This window comes from Schistocerca cancellata, chromosome 6 (genome assembly GCF_023864275.1).
Source record: "Schistocerca cancellata isolate TAMUIC-IGC-003103 chromosome 6, iqSchCanc2.1, whole genome shotgun sequence".
Lineage (NCBI taxonomy): Eukaryota > Metazoa > Arthropoda > Insecta > Orthoptera > Acrididae > Schistocerca > Schistocerca cancellata.
In genome coordinates this window covers 437,209,398-437,224,675 of record NC_064631.1, presented here as the reverse complement: position 1 = coordinate 437,224,675, position 15,278 = coordinate 437,209,398, and the positions used below count along the sequence as shown (strand labels likewise).

The following is a 15,278-nucleotide window of genomic DNA, read 5'->3' as shown; positions in this document are numbered from 1 at the left end:
ACTGATGTGGAAACCTGCAGGTCTTTTTTTAATGCAATGTGCAATCCCAACAGCACTACAGGGAAGGTGTCAGTACCCAAATCTGTTGTATGGCACATTATAGCGGCTTTCAAGAAAGGGTGTAGGCCTCCACAGTAATGTTTGCAACTGCCTGACATGGTATTTACTTGTTCTCTGTATCCTTTACAGCCAGGCCATTGCACAGAATATCCCTGCTTCCCACTTCTGACTCTGGATTCAGCTGAAACATGAAATTCAACCACAGGTGTGTGTGTGTGCACCACATTCTCAGCAGTTGTGTTTCCACTGGAAATATCTCTGACCAGCTGGTGTACCTGTCAGTCACAGTGAGGCAGTACTGGTAGTTATGTGCGACTGGGGATGGTCCTACCATGTCCACATGGTTGTGTGAGAATCATGCCTGTGGTATGTCAAAACTTCTGAGCAGAGCTCGTACATACAGCATTGTTTTGTACTTCTGGCAGGGGGTTGCAGGTCTGTGTCCACGTATGGCACTGCTTCTGTACACCGGGCCACACACAATGCCGCATTACTAGTGTCCATGTAGAGCCAATTCCCTGATGGGTGAGTGCGTGTTGTAAGTTGAAATCCTGTGGTCATAGAAGAGCAGGCAATTATGACCACTATTGGCTCGTCACAGTACATCTGTTCCTTGATGCGTAGTAACAGTATGTGACAGAATTGCAGGGCCATCTGGTCTTGCAGCAGACCCTTTAACTCCTTAGTCTTTTGTGGTGCTGCTAGTTTTGTGAAAGCCACAGTTCTGGAAATGCTGTCTACTCTAGACAAAATTTTGGCGATGACGTTCTTCAAACCATTTTGAGAATGGTGAATGTTTGTTGTACATCGTGAAATAAAATTTATTCAGTTGATTTACACTGGTGTGTAGGTATTTTGTGGCAGTGAAAATAAGTCAGTGGCCGATGGTCTGTATACACATTATGAACTTATGCCCATCCACTGTGAATCAGAAGTATCTAAATGCTTCATGGGCTCCCCAAAGTTCTGTGTAAATTGTGGCCAAGAGTGCTGCTTCTCCGTGATCTTGGAGAAGACACCTAAAGGCTGCCAGTTTGCATTCTGCTGCATCACAGCACCAGCAGCATGGCATGAGGTGTTTGAGAAAATCACTAGTGGGGCATCGGTGACAGGATGCGCAGTCATGGTATGATGCATGGGGCTGCCGAGGACAGCCTAGCAGTTCTGGGTTAAAAAAGACAGTAAAAGTTTATTATCTACATGTACCGAAATATTTCACTCACTGGTTTTAGGGCTGGGTGAGATGTAAGTGCAGTGATGTGTTCAGCTGCTAAATATGTACCCAAAATCCCAAGAATGTCGCATTGTTAGCATCAGTGACGCATTTAGCTGGATTTATGAGGATTATGTAGTCATAAAACTTCCAGAATATTATGTGTAGCTGACTTTCATGTTCTTCTGAGAATGATGATGTCACGAACACATCATATGTTCATGCAAAGCAGAAGTCTAGTCCCCACAAAACTTCATCGATGAAGTACTGAAAAGTCTGTGCTGCTTTCTGTAGGCAGTATGACGTGTGGACTTTCAGATAATCCGTAGGGGATAGTTACTGCAGTTTGAGGATGTTCTCTGCTCCCACTTCTATATGGTTATAGGTATCAGGCTTTTATTAAGTCCAACATTGCAAAAATGATGCATCCTGTCAAGAGACGTGCAAATTCTCCAATATGACACACAGGGTGTTGGTTAGTAATTGTCAGAGCTTCATCATCAATTATCGACACCAGGGCGTCTGGGTTCTTTTGTACCAGATGAAGGGAAAGAAGCCCAGTTGCTTTCTGCTGGTTGTGCTGTGCCTGCTTGGATTACAATGTCAAAGTTTGCCTTTATGATGCGGAACTTCTTGGGTGCCAGCCATCTAGGCTGTGAGAAAACAGGAGGACCAGATGTGGTCTTGGTCCTGGTGTGATGCTCTTTTGAGTGGTGTGGTGGTGATGGCACTCTTGCAGGTCACATGACTGACGGGATCGTATTTAGCAGTTGCACCAGTGGCAGCAGTGTGGGGAGGAAGTGTACTGACAGATCGCTGCTCTGTGTGGGTTGGCATGCGACCTGTAGTGATGTGACACTGACCAAAATGAAAGCATTCCACACGTCTAGGATGAAGTCATGGGACAGAAACCAAGCTCAATGTTATTGCAGTTTGTGACTATAGATTGCCAAATTGCCTCTCAAATGACCTTCATAGACCAACTTGCAGTGACGTGACACCGTCCAAAATGAAGAGATTCCACACATTTAGTATGAAGTCATAGAACAGGGAATCCAGCACAGTGTTATCGCAGGTCATGTCTGTGACTATAGATAGCCAAATTGCCACTCGAATGACTTTCATAGACCAGTGTTCAAATTTAGAGTCATGAGCCCAAATGGTTTGCTCATAGATATGAGCAGACCATTTGTGGCTGCTAAGTCGTAATTTGTGTGCTCATGGTAACCACAGTAGGTGCCTGGGAAACACCCACATCCGACCTGGTATCCACCAGAAACTGCTTTTTAGTGGGTCTGTGTGTTACCATTAAATGTTGTGGTAATTGCCCGGGTTGGTGCTCATGGCAGATTTACTCACCAGGCGTGGGAGGCTGCTGTTCACGTTTCCAACCCAAGAACATGGCATTCTGCATCTACTTGCTCTGACCTAAATTGATGGTGGTGAACACTTATTCCAGTCTGTGATGAGCAGAAAGCACACATTGTATTGTGTGTTTGATGGCATACAGTCTTGCATTTTTATACACTGAGGGCAGCGACCTGCTGTGCCAACTCATCGAGATGAGAAGTGACGCCATCCAGCCTGTTTCTGGCAGGTGGTGTTGTAAACGCCTGTGGGCCAGAAGCCTTGGATAATTTTTCTGTGATCTCTGCTAGCATGATCAAGTTTGAGTCTTGGATTACCAAGACTAGGATGTAATGCATCTCTGGCAAGCAGATATCCACATGGACAGTATGTCTGACGTCTGGTCAGGCCAAGGTGCGGAGGTGTCACAGGGTCTATGATGGCTTCCTGTTGCCAATATCCTCTCTGTGCAACAAGTGTCTTAGGTGTTGTATATTAGAGAGGGAAAGCTACCAAATGAACTCATCTATTAATAAATTGTACTTTCCATAGGCAGATGGGTTTGTGATGTCGCTAACCTTGCTGGCAGAGTGGCTGTCTAATAGTGGCACCGCATGTGCGCATATGGTAGTCTTTTCCTGCCAGTGATGAAATGGCTTTTGATGTGTGTGAACCTAAGTGTGGACAATCTGTCCAGAGGGCTGGTGCTCCAAATGCCAGGTGGTTCACTTGTGGTGCTGTGACAGGTCCAGGGGGTGGCAGTGGGTAGTAAGACTCGTTGGTCTTTAGCCTGCAGGCAGATACAGACAGTCTCATCCAGTGTGTGTGTAGAACTAATGTTGTCAGATAGTCAGTGGCAGCAGGTGACGTCAAAAGTGCCTGGATACGAGCTTTCCTGGCTGTGCAACTGCGACAGTTCTTGAAATTGCACTGTAGGTAGCCCCTCTACTTCTGGCCATAATCATAGCTGCTCCTAGTGTTGCTGTTACAGTGTGGCCATCTCTACCATGTGCTGCTGTTGCTGATTGCACATTAGGTGCTGCTCTTGTTGTATCAATTGTTCCTGGTGCTGTAACTGTTGGTGCATTTGTTCTTGTTGCTGTTGTAACTGTTCCGTGATACTTTCGTTGAGGTCACTACTTTGTGAGGTACTTAATAAACAGTACACTTCATGTAAAAACAAGGCACTTTATTGATCTGTATACCAAAAAATAAATAACTATCACAAATATGCTAGTATCATTCTGATAATTATTTTGTGCTAAGAGTTTCACGACAACCACACACGCTTCGACCATAGTGCCATCACAGATAGTGATGTGTTACTGCTGGAAAGTAGTCTTTCCAATGTTTGCTGTTCACGACATTGCCAGTGCAGAGATTTGGAGTGGTCTGTGACCTGAAGTCACTGCAAGGGGGGAAGCTGCTTGGCAGACTTTTGCATAGAGCACAATGAATCATTGCTAACACTTGATTGACGATACTGGGAGGAGAATATGCTCCAAACACATGCTCGTATTTTATACAAAACAGGGAAGTTACATAATCTACTAGTACCTTCAAAGAAAGCAAGTTTTGGCTTTCATGGGCCGGGAGCTATTTTTCAGCAAAATAATAATACATTATCAGAGAATAGAATGAGTAAACTAGTTCATCTTCTCAGGAAATTCTATCTTGGTTGTGACAGAAATGGACGTACAAAAGAAAGAAGAAAGATTTAATTACATTAATATAACAATGTGTGGAACCCTCAATGACTATTCAAATCAATATACAGCTATACTGATTTAAGTTTTCTGTCATTTCCCTAAATGGCCTAAGGCAAATGTTGGGCTGGTTTCTTTGAAAGGACACAGCCAATTTCCTTCTCCATCCATCCTTAATCTGAGTTTACACTCCATCTCTAATGACCTCATTGTTGGCAGAACGTTAAACAGTAACTGTCCTCATTGAACCCTTAGAACTAAAACAAGAAAGGAAACTCTGCTTAAGTTTTGCAAAACAATGTCAGTACCAACCTGGACATACAAAAGTGAGTCATGAGCTGTGAAGAAAAAAATAAAAGCATCAGAGATGTGATTCCTAAGAAGAGTAACTGGAGACACGCTCTGATAGGAGGAGGAACACTGTCATCAGGGAGGAACTGGGAGAGAAAAGCTTAAATGACCAGGTTAAGGAATACAGAAACAGCTGGAAGAATTAAAGATACATAACACCAAAATTAATAATGAATTATTGCCCAGTGGGCAGTAGATCTTTAGGAATATTGAGTCAAAGGTGGAAAGATCAAAAATTTAAGCCAAGAGGGCATAACAGGCAAATGCCTAGTATGTGGTGAATGAAAAAGAAGTTGTACATAGAAGGTTTAAAGTCAATTATGTAGTGGTAAAACAGATTTTGAAGCCATCATGTGTCCCAGAGCAAATACTGTGTTGATGGATAAGTTTGTAGTATTTTTCCATAAGTTTAATAAATGCAACAGGTACACATAACAGATGTCAGCCTTCAATAATACATTTTTGTTCACTATTTACAACAGTCTGCCAATGCTGGGGTAACTTTCCAATTCAGTAGAAATCACTTGGTTTTGAGGCGAAGAACTCTTTGAGCCATGTTAGGGGCCCATTTTCATCCAGAACAAAAGTTCCATGAACGTTATTTGTTAGAGAGCAGAACAGATGAAAATCTGAGGATGCAATATCAGTTGATTAAGATTGATGTGGAATGACATCCCAACAAAACTCCTGTACACTGCATTTTCTCATTCCAAGAAAATGCTGACAGGCGTTACAGTGGTGTAGCATCACTTCATGCACTCCTTCTGTTTGTTCTTGATTGCATCTGCAGGACTTCTCAGTTGTCAACAGTGAACATCAACAGTGTTGGTTATACCTCGGGGAAGCAGTTTGTAGTACATCACATCATTGTTGTTCCACCAGATGCATAAGACTGTTTTGTGAATGTGTGGAGGTCTTTGTGCAGGGAGTTCCTGCTTGGTTTGGGCTCAACCATTCTTTTCTTTTCCTTATGTTAGCATACAGCCACCATTTCTTGTCACCAGTTATGATACAGGAGAGGAATGGTTGGTGGTGTTCATGAGACAATTGATGATAAGCAAGCAGAAATGCACATATCACCTGCCACTGATTTTTGTGATTTTGGCGAAGAGCATGTGGTACCCATACACCCAGTTTCTGAACCTTTCCCATTGCATTCAAATGTCCCACAATGGTGGAATGATCACGGTTCTTCACATTTGCCAGTTCTTGAGTTCTCTGGTGTGGATCATTGTCGATCAATGCATTCAGATGATAGTCATCAAATCCCAAAGGTCTTCCTGAAAGTGGAGAGTCACTAATGTCAAAGTGATCTTCCTTAAAGAAAGGAAAACCATGTTCTTGCTTCATCCAGTGATATTATCCCGATACACGGTGCAAATGCTTCTGGCTGCTTCTCTTGCTGTCAATTGAATTCTAAACAGAAGAATATGTCAGAAATGCTGCGATTTCTGCACTTGGCTGTACATTTTCTAGTGTCGACAGCTCCACTCGCTGTGACAACAAAATGACAATATGTAAACTTAAATAACAACAGTGAACAATAAATAAAGAATGACAATTGTTAAATAAACCATAGCATCCAGAATATCAAAATGCAAAACAAAAACCGAAAAAACTTATGCACCAACCTAATATGCACTCTGACAATAAATTATTCAACATGAACCGCAGATTAAAACTGAAGAAATTCCAAAAATGTGGGAAACAAATGTGATAGGACTCAGATGAATTGAAAGATTTACTGATTGTAGAGAGTGTTGAAGAACATATTAGAAAATCAATGGATAGCTTTGAGAGATGATGCAGTTAATTTGCATAACACTATGTTTACAAAGAAATGTCTTATGTATCTTAACAAAAATACATTTAGGTTTGCTGAATAGGGTCCAAGAAGCTGAAAACTAGTTTCACATACACAAAAATCAGTAGAACAAAAGCTATGTACTTGTTATTCAACCTTAAATTTGGGGAAACACTTACGGTATATGGTAACACAAGCTGATTTCATGATACCTGTGATTGCGGGTTACATTTAAGTATGCTCAATTTGAGTGGTTTTAATCAAAAACTTCATTATTCTGGATTCAGTTGAGTTCCAAATAAACTGTGAACATATGTTGACTGCACTGTTCTGCTCCAGTTTGACATGCTGTTTATGAATGTGGCAGTATTGGTTTACTGATGGTACCAGTAATGCAATTTAAAGTATTTTTGCAATCATTGTTTGTGAAAATCAATGTCAGTTGAAAACTAGAGTTCACACAGTGCTGTCCTATGCCACAATGAACCCATGATGTCAAGACACACAATTTGATATCCTCGTTTATTACGTAGATTCCTTGGATCAAGCTTTTGTAATATTGATGAGCAACATTCTGCAACTGCAAAGTAACCCATTCGGCAGTTGGTTGCATGTCCATAGCTGCTGTGAGAACCAGAATCTGTTAAGTGAATTCCATCCTCTCCCTGTGGTATTCTGCCTTTATACTTGTTCAGTCCTGGCCAAGCTTACAAAGGTCCACCTCACCTCTCTGCACCTGTCCACTCCAGTCCTAGGCCAAGCCAAGAGCCAGCTGAGCTTGTAAACTCACAAGAACAATTTCTAGGCAAAAGACGAGGCCCAGTAGAAATTCTTGGATAACAGACAAACAACTCTCACTGATCAAAGGGAAAATATAAAAACACAGCAAATCAACCAACAAGAGGAAACGTGTGTGCGCGCGCGCCCACACACACACACACACACACACACACACACACACACACACACACACACACCTAAAAAATTTGACTGACAGAAAATGGAAAACAGCAAAGCAACAATGGCTAGACGACATGCGAAGCAGTTAAAACATGTATGAGTGTGGAACAGATATATGCCACGTACAGAAAAATTGGGCACTTTTGAAGAAACGACAAGCAGCAGTATGGATATAAAGGGCTCAGATGGCAAGCCAGTACAAAGCCAAGAAGGAAAGAGTGATTGGCGGAGGGAATTTAGAGAAGTGCCACACAGAGGAAAAACTTCGTCAGTACAAGGGAAGAGGAAGTGGATGAAAATCATATGGCAGAAATAACTGTGAGAATAATTCAACAGAGCACTGGAACACTTAACTCCAAACATGTCTCCTGGAGTGGGTGACACTACCTCCACATTATTGAGATCTTTGAGAGAGCCAGCCATGATAGAACTATTCCACCTTGTATTCAAGATATATCTGACAGGTGAAATACACTAAGACTTCAAGAAGACTGTAATAAATCCCATTTCAAAGGTAGTTGCCATCAGATATGACTGCTGCCAAACCATCAGTTTAATAAGTCAAGTTAGCAAGATACTGAGATAAATTATTTACAGAAGAATCGAAAGCCTGGTAGAAGGTGATTGTGCAGAAGATCACTTTGGATTGCAGAAAAGTGTGGGAACATCAGAGACAATACTGATGCTGTGGCTTACAAGGCAAACATAAATTTATAGCATTTGTAGGTTTAGATAAAGCTTGTGACAGTGCTGATTGGAAAATGCTACTTGATATTCTGATAGTAAAGATGTAAACCATCTATGGCAAGACACTTTGCACTTAGGTATTTATTGGAATAAGTGAAAAGATTGCTCATTTATTGCATTGTTCTTTAATATTGCCATTCATTCTCCACACATAGCTATCACTCTCTGATCACCTGAACACGGTGTCACTGGTTATTGTTCTGGAAGTCGGGTAGAGGCCTCTGGCCATTCAAATTAGGTTCCTTATGGTTTACAATTTCTTCACTGTTTCTTCAAAAGGAGTTAGTTCCCACATGGATAAAAACACCTTTTGGATTCTCGTTAAACTTATCTGTTGCACCCTCTCTCGAATTTAAGATGTTATTAAAATTTTTATGCGACTTGTCCGCCCTGCGACTTGTCCGCCCTGCGACTTGTCCGCCCTGCGACTTGTCCGCCCTGCGACTTGTCCGCCCTGCGACTTGTCCGCCCTGCGACTTGTCCGCCCTGCGACTTGTCCGCCCTGCGACTTGTCCGCCCTGCGACTTGTCCGCCCTGCGACTTGTCCGCCCTGCGACTTGTCCGCCCTGCGACTTGTCCGCCCTGCGACTTGTCCGCCCTGCGACTTGTCCGCCCTGCGACTTGTCCGCCCTGCGACTTGTCCGCCCTGCGACTTGTCCGCCCTGCGACTTGTCCGCCCTGCGACTTGTCCGCCCTGCGACTTGTCCGCCCTGCGACTTGTCCGCCCTGCGACTTGTCCGCCCTGCGACTTGTCCGCCCTGCGACTTGTCCGCCCTGCGACTTGTCCGCCCTGCGACTTGTCCGCCCTGCGACTTGTCCGCCCTGCGACTTGTCCGCCCTGCGACTTGTCCGCCCTGCGACTTGTCCGCCCTGCGACTTGTCCGCCCTGCGACTTGTCCGCCCTGCGACTTGTCCGCCCTGCGACTTGTCCGCCCTGCGACTTGTCCGCCCTGCGACTTGTCCGCCCTGCGACTTGTCCGCCCTGCGACTTGTCCGCCCTGCGACTTGTCCGCCCTGCGACTTGGTGCACGCTTCTTTTTCTTCCATAATGGCAACTGACTTTTTTGCAATTGATTAGTTGTACCACTCTGCATATTGGCCAATTTTACATTCAGCTACTAACACAGTTTTTTTTTTTTTTCTTATTACAAACACCTTTTCATGCTCCAACACAATATTTTCCTTCTTTAGCTATAAAAGTTCTCCTTCAGGTCGTTAATGTCAGTTTGAAGAACAAGAATAAATTCACTTTTAGAACTTAATGTGGTAGTTAATAGCACATTTTCATCACTTACAGAGTTGATACATGTCCACTGAAGATTGTCATTTATAAATTTCAGAAACACTTTTGTGCAGTTCTTGTGTAACCATAGTTTGCACTTAATGCATTGAATTCCTTTGGCTACACATTTTTTGTACCCTTTCTGCATGAAGAACAATTTAAATTAAACTGATTTTGGAGCCTCATGTCTCTGCATAATTCTACTAATGCCATCTTGACTCTCCCAGTCACATTATATTTTAGTCTTACATTAACAGGAATAGCGGACTTAGTGACAAGAATCATCTGATATTAGTGGCTACATTCCATTTGTTATGTCCCTTTAACCTTGTATAGGACACTCACATAAATAGTCTTTAATTTAAACAAATTTGTTTGACCAGAGCTTCCTAGTGAAGCTTGTTACTGTAGATTGCTAAACAACTTTTTAACTTAGTGTTTCATTATTTCTGTTCTTTAGATATGGCAGCGAAGATAAACTGGTGACTATATTTGGTGTAATGCAAGCACTTGTTTCATTTGTACAAGCAAATCAGGACACCATACGTTCAATACATGCAGGAAAAACTAAGTTTGTCTTCCTTTTAAAAGGGCCAATAATACTGGTGTCTGTTTCTCGTACAGAAGAAAACGTCTCCCAGCTTGTTCTGCAGCTTACGTAAGTACTTAACTTTCCATTTGACTTTAAATTACCATTGGATAATATTTGCAAATTAAAATTAATTTCAAAGTTGATTCATATTATTTCTATTGTGACAAAGGGTATGAACAAGGAATAACAAATGTGATTTTATTGTGTACTATACACCCAGTGTCTCCAGTTTCAGCTTTCAATCATTTTTGTAATAAGTATATGATGATGATGAAGTCCCATGCTTCTTGACAGTGTGTAGGGGAACAATGCGGAAGACGTGCACCGCCGTACTAGGCAAGCTCCTAATGGGGGTGGTTTGCCGTTGCCTTCCTCCGACCGTAATGGGGGTGAATGATGATGAAGATGACACAACAACACCCAGTCATCTCGGGGCAGGTGAAAATCCCTGACCCCGCTGGGAATCGAACCCGGGATCCTGTGCTCGGGAAGCGAGAACGCTACCGCGAGACCACGAGCTGTGGAATAATAAGTATATATCCACTGAAAATGAAACTAAAACATCAAGCACTATTAGTATTTTTGACATGCTGCTGATGAAACAGGAACAAGCTAGACAAAGCTGCTAAGACACAAATTTAAAGCTACAGATGACTCTAAAACCTCAGGAAAAAATTTGTTTTGTTCTTCAGAAGCCTATATGAGTAAATGTTTATTGTTGTTGAAGTGAAAGCAAAAATGTTTCACTCCCTGGATCACAGGAAATATTTCAGCAGTAACAATCGGCTATAACCCAACATTTGAGTTCAGTAGTATTACTAATAATAAAGTTGGGGATCCAATACAACTAAATCCTGATGAAAAATTTAAATGTTAATGGAAATATACAGTAGGTAAATATACTGTCCAGTCACACCTGTCAAAAGCCTGAAAAACTAGCTTATGTAGCATGGACCACTGCAAGACATGGAGGAAGAGTTGATGAGGTTCTGGAAGCTATGGACAGAGATGTGGTGTCAGCCAGGTGTACTAAGTTTCTGAGTTGAGGATCCGTGGTGTGTACAGCTTGATCAGTCATCCCACATATCCTAAATTGAGTTTAAATCTGGCAAGTTGCTTGACCATAGGTGCATGGGAAACTCATCCTGGTGCTCTTCGAACCACGCACGTATACTGTGAGGTGTGTGGCATGTTGCATTGTTTTGCTGTTAGTTATGATCATGCTGGGGAAAAACAAACTGCATGAAGGGGACGACATAGTCCCCAAGAAAAGATGCCTACTTGTGTTGATCCCTTGTGCCTTCCAGAATGACGTCATCGCCCAGGGAATGTCACAAAAACATTCCCCAGACCATAATGCTGGAACCTCCAGATGATTGCTGCAGAGGATTTTCTTTGAGGCATTTCACGTTGACATGCCAATGGCCATCTGCACAATGGAGTATAAAACATGATTCACCTGAAAAGTCACCTGCCACCACTTAGTGGAGGTCCAGGTGCTGTACTGGTATGCAGATTCCAGTCTACTATCCTGTCACCATTTGTCTTTTAGATGCTACACATTTTACAGTGCTATCAGTTTGTACAAATAGTTTACTCTTTTTGTTTGAGTTTTTCTTTTAGCTCTTTTTTTAATGTGATGCACTTTTTGTTTTCACAGTCTGTCCATAGTCAGAATTTTCACACCAATACGTCTTCTCTATAGGCTTCAAATTCACATAGTTTAAATTGCAACTTGTTTTCTCTTCTAGGATGAAGAGAGATTCTTTTAATTAAATTCTGCATTTAAACAGTGATTATTCTGTGCCATGTACTTGTAAATGGCAAGAATAGAATGAAAACAGATGAGTGAATAAAAACTGAAGCAATATAATGTTAGCTTTGGCAGGCTGTAGCACTGAGCAAACAACTTGTAAAAAAATTTCTAAAGTATTGTCAGATAATAATTTAAGATTGGAAAAACACGTGGGATTACAGAATAAACATTGTTAGGTACCAGGAATGCTTAGTAACTGAGTCAAATATGCAGATCCTGTAGCAACTGAACTGGGGAAATGTAATTTTAAGCAAACAGTGAAGCAAATGTTAAAAAGTAGCAACAAGTAGAACTTGTGTGTGCACTAAATTTACAATTTACAAATTTGCTGTTTTTTAATCTCTTTTAGCTGCACTATGACTTGATATAGGTTAACCTGTTGCAATAATCCTGGCAATAAAGGTAAAAAGATGTGATGTGAGTGAAGACTGGTGTACAATTTTTATGTTCATATTATTGGAAATGTAGCAAGATGTCAATATGACCACCCTAAGCTCTATATCTACATCCACATTCTTTAAACTGCAGAAGTGCGTGAAAAAGCCTGCTCCCCCCTGTACCAGTTATTATGGTTTTTACCCAATCCGTTCACGAACATAGTAGGGAAGAATGAGAGCTTAAATACATCTACATTCACTGTAATTAATCTGATCTTGTGTTCACGATCCCTAGAGGAGCAATATATAGGGAATTGTAGTATATTCCAGGAGTTGTCATTTAAAGGTTGTTCTTGGAACTTTGCTAGCAGACTTTCTTGGGATAGCTTTCCATCTATTTTCAAGAGACTGCTGGTTCAGTTCTTTCAACATCTCAGTGACACTCTCCACAGGTCAAAGAAATTTGTGACCATTTATGCTGCCCTTCTCTGTATACATTCAATATTCCCTGCTAGTCCTATTTGGTATGGGTCCCAAACACATAAGCGATATTCCAGGATGGATCACATGGGTGATTTGTTAGCAACCTTCTTTGTAGACTGTGGTTTCCGAGTATTCTACAAATGAACTTAGTCTGCCACCTGCTTTATCTATAACTGAACCTGTGTGATCATTCCATTTTATATCATTGCAAAGCGTACACTCAGGTATTGGTATTAGTTGACTAATTCCTACTGTGACTCACTGATATTATATTCCTACAATATTAGTTTTTTTTTTTTTTTTTCAATTTATGGAGTGCACAATTTTACATTTTTGAACATGTACAGCAAGTTGCCAATTGTTGCACCACTTTGAAATCTTATCATGGTGTGACCGAATATTTGCACAGCTTTGTTCAGACATTACTCGTTGTAGATAACTGCATCATCTGTGAAAAGTCCAGGTTCCTATTAATTTTGTGCACGAGATTGTTGTGTACGTAGTTCCCCGTAGTCAGCGCGTACACAACTTTCCCACTAGAGCGCGCCCTGCTAAGCACAACAGCGCAGGCGCAGCGCTCGTCCGTCTCCGCACCTCGAGATGGCGCTGCCATAGAGATGGACCAAATTCTGTTTCCTCCGATTCGCGTATTAATATGTAACGCAGGCAATGAGATTGCTGCTAACGTAGAACCTTTTCTCCTCGCGCATCACACTCGCGCAGTGATACCTGAACCCGCGAGGTATTATAATGAGTGTACAGACCTCCGATCAGTCAGTCTGCATTTGTCTGCATTCGTGTGTACCAGTCTGTAAAAGTTCTACATTTGTCTGTACCAGTCTATAGTCAAGTTTCAGTCTGCGCCTAATAAGATTACCGTATTCCTGTACATAGCCATGAAGATAAATGTATAGACACTTTTGTTAAGTATCAGAGATATATGTGAGAATAAGATTAACGTACCAATACCAAAGGAACTCCAGATTGTCAATTGTAAATAGCATCCAGAACCAAGTTAAGTAATTTTTATGCTTGTTATTATTTTAATAAATGTGTGTGAAAATTAATCAAGTTCTGTTTAAAGTTGGTCACTGTCAATTTGCTACTCTAAGCGTGCAAGTGGCATTTCTATCATCTGACCTAATGGCAGAAGATGAACACGCCACGATAAGACCACGAGACACATTGCTGCCACTTGCCTACTGCATTAGAGCGACAAGTCAGATAATCTGATGGTGTGTGTACTGAAGGTCTTACAGTACGCACACCACAAAGATCATGAATGTACAACATGAACAGCAAGGGACCCAACACACTTCCGTGGGATAGACATGAAGTAACTTCTATGTCTGTCAATTACTCTCCACCCAAGATAACCTGCTGCCTCCTCCATTCCTCAATCCAGTCACAAAGTTAGTTTGATACCCTATATGATGGTACTTTTGTAATAAGCGTAGATGTGGTTCCGAGTCAAATGCTCTTCAGGAAACGAGAAATACTGCCTCTACCCGACTGCCTTGCTCCATGGATTTCAGGATGTCATGTGAGCTAAATGTGAATTGTGTTCCACATTATCACCATTTTTGTGATCCATGCCACTTGGCATTGAGGAGGTCATTCTTTTCAATACACTGGAGCACAGAGTATGTTTCAAGGTTCTACAACAAATGGATAAGGGTACTGGGCAGTAGTTTTGTGGATTACTTCTGCTACTCTTGTTGTGGGCAGGTGTGACTTGTGATTCCTTCCAACATGTGGGCATGGTTTTTTGTTCTAGGGATCTACAGTACATTATAATTAAAATAGGGACTAACTCAGCCACACATTCACTATAGAATCTGATAGGAATTCTACTGGGCCCTCAAGGTTTGTTTAGCTTTAATGATTTGAGCGGTTTGAAGCTTTTCATTGTGTTGACAAATGCTTATGTTCAGCATCTGATGTCTTGAAAATGGCTTTAAACTTGAAAATGCAATAGTGTAAGTCCGGTGAAATATTGCAATTCAGAAAAATCCTTTATTGTGTGCTGTGTTCCATATAATTGTCAGTGTTATTGGTTTGGATTATGCAATATCAATTTTTAACTGAAGTGCAGAACAAGCCACAACAATGCACAACTTGATAATCAGAACGGAAAAGTTAGGTTTTGAAATTCTTAGTGCTTTCATAAGTAGAAGTATGACCAACAGGAAAGAGCAAAGTGGTATATAAGTTAACTACAAATACTCAATGAATAGAAATGCGAAATTCTATGGAGGATGTGAAATATGCAGCAGATTAGCAGCTAAAACAAGTTTCAGCGATTGGTGAAGAGCTGCTGATAACTTGACAAGGCACAGGTCTACGGCAAAATCTCAAATCACCAATGGGACAAAAGATGAATTTTTAATCAAAAAATGAAATACCAGTGAAGGAAAGGGGGGGGATTGATGAAGATTAGGGAAAAATAAACTAAACTGCGTGTGACAGCAAGGAGACATCCAGTTGTCTTTTTTCTTCTTTTATACATGGTCCAGACCTAATAACGTGACAACCACATC

The 15,278-nt window shown here is 41.4% G+C and overlaps 1 protein-coding gene across 1 annotated transcript in view; it reads left to right on the top strand.

Moving 5' to 3' along the window:
• Window positions 1-15,278, top strand: part of LOC126191236 (vacuolar fusion protein MON1 homolog A) — a 106,699-nt gene that overhangs the window by 8,175 nt on the left and 83,246 nt on the right. The window contains exon 3 of the mRNA XM_049932040.1: window positions 9,931-10,128. Coding sequence (XP_049787997.1) covers window positions 9,931-10,128 — 198 coding nt within the window. The remainder of the gene's footprint in view (window positions 1-9,930; window positions 10,129-15,278) is intronic.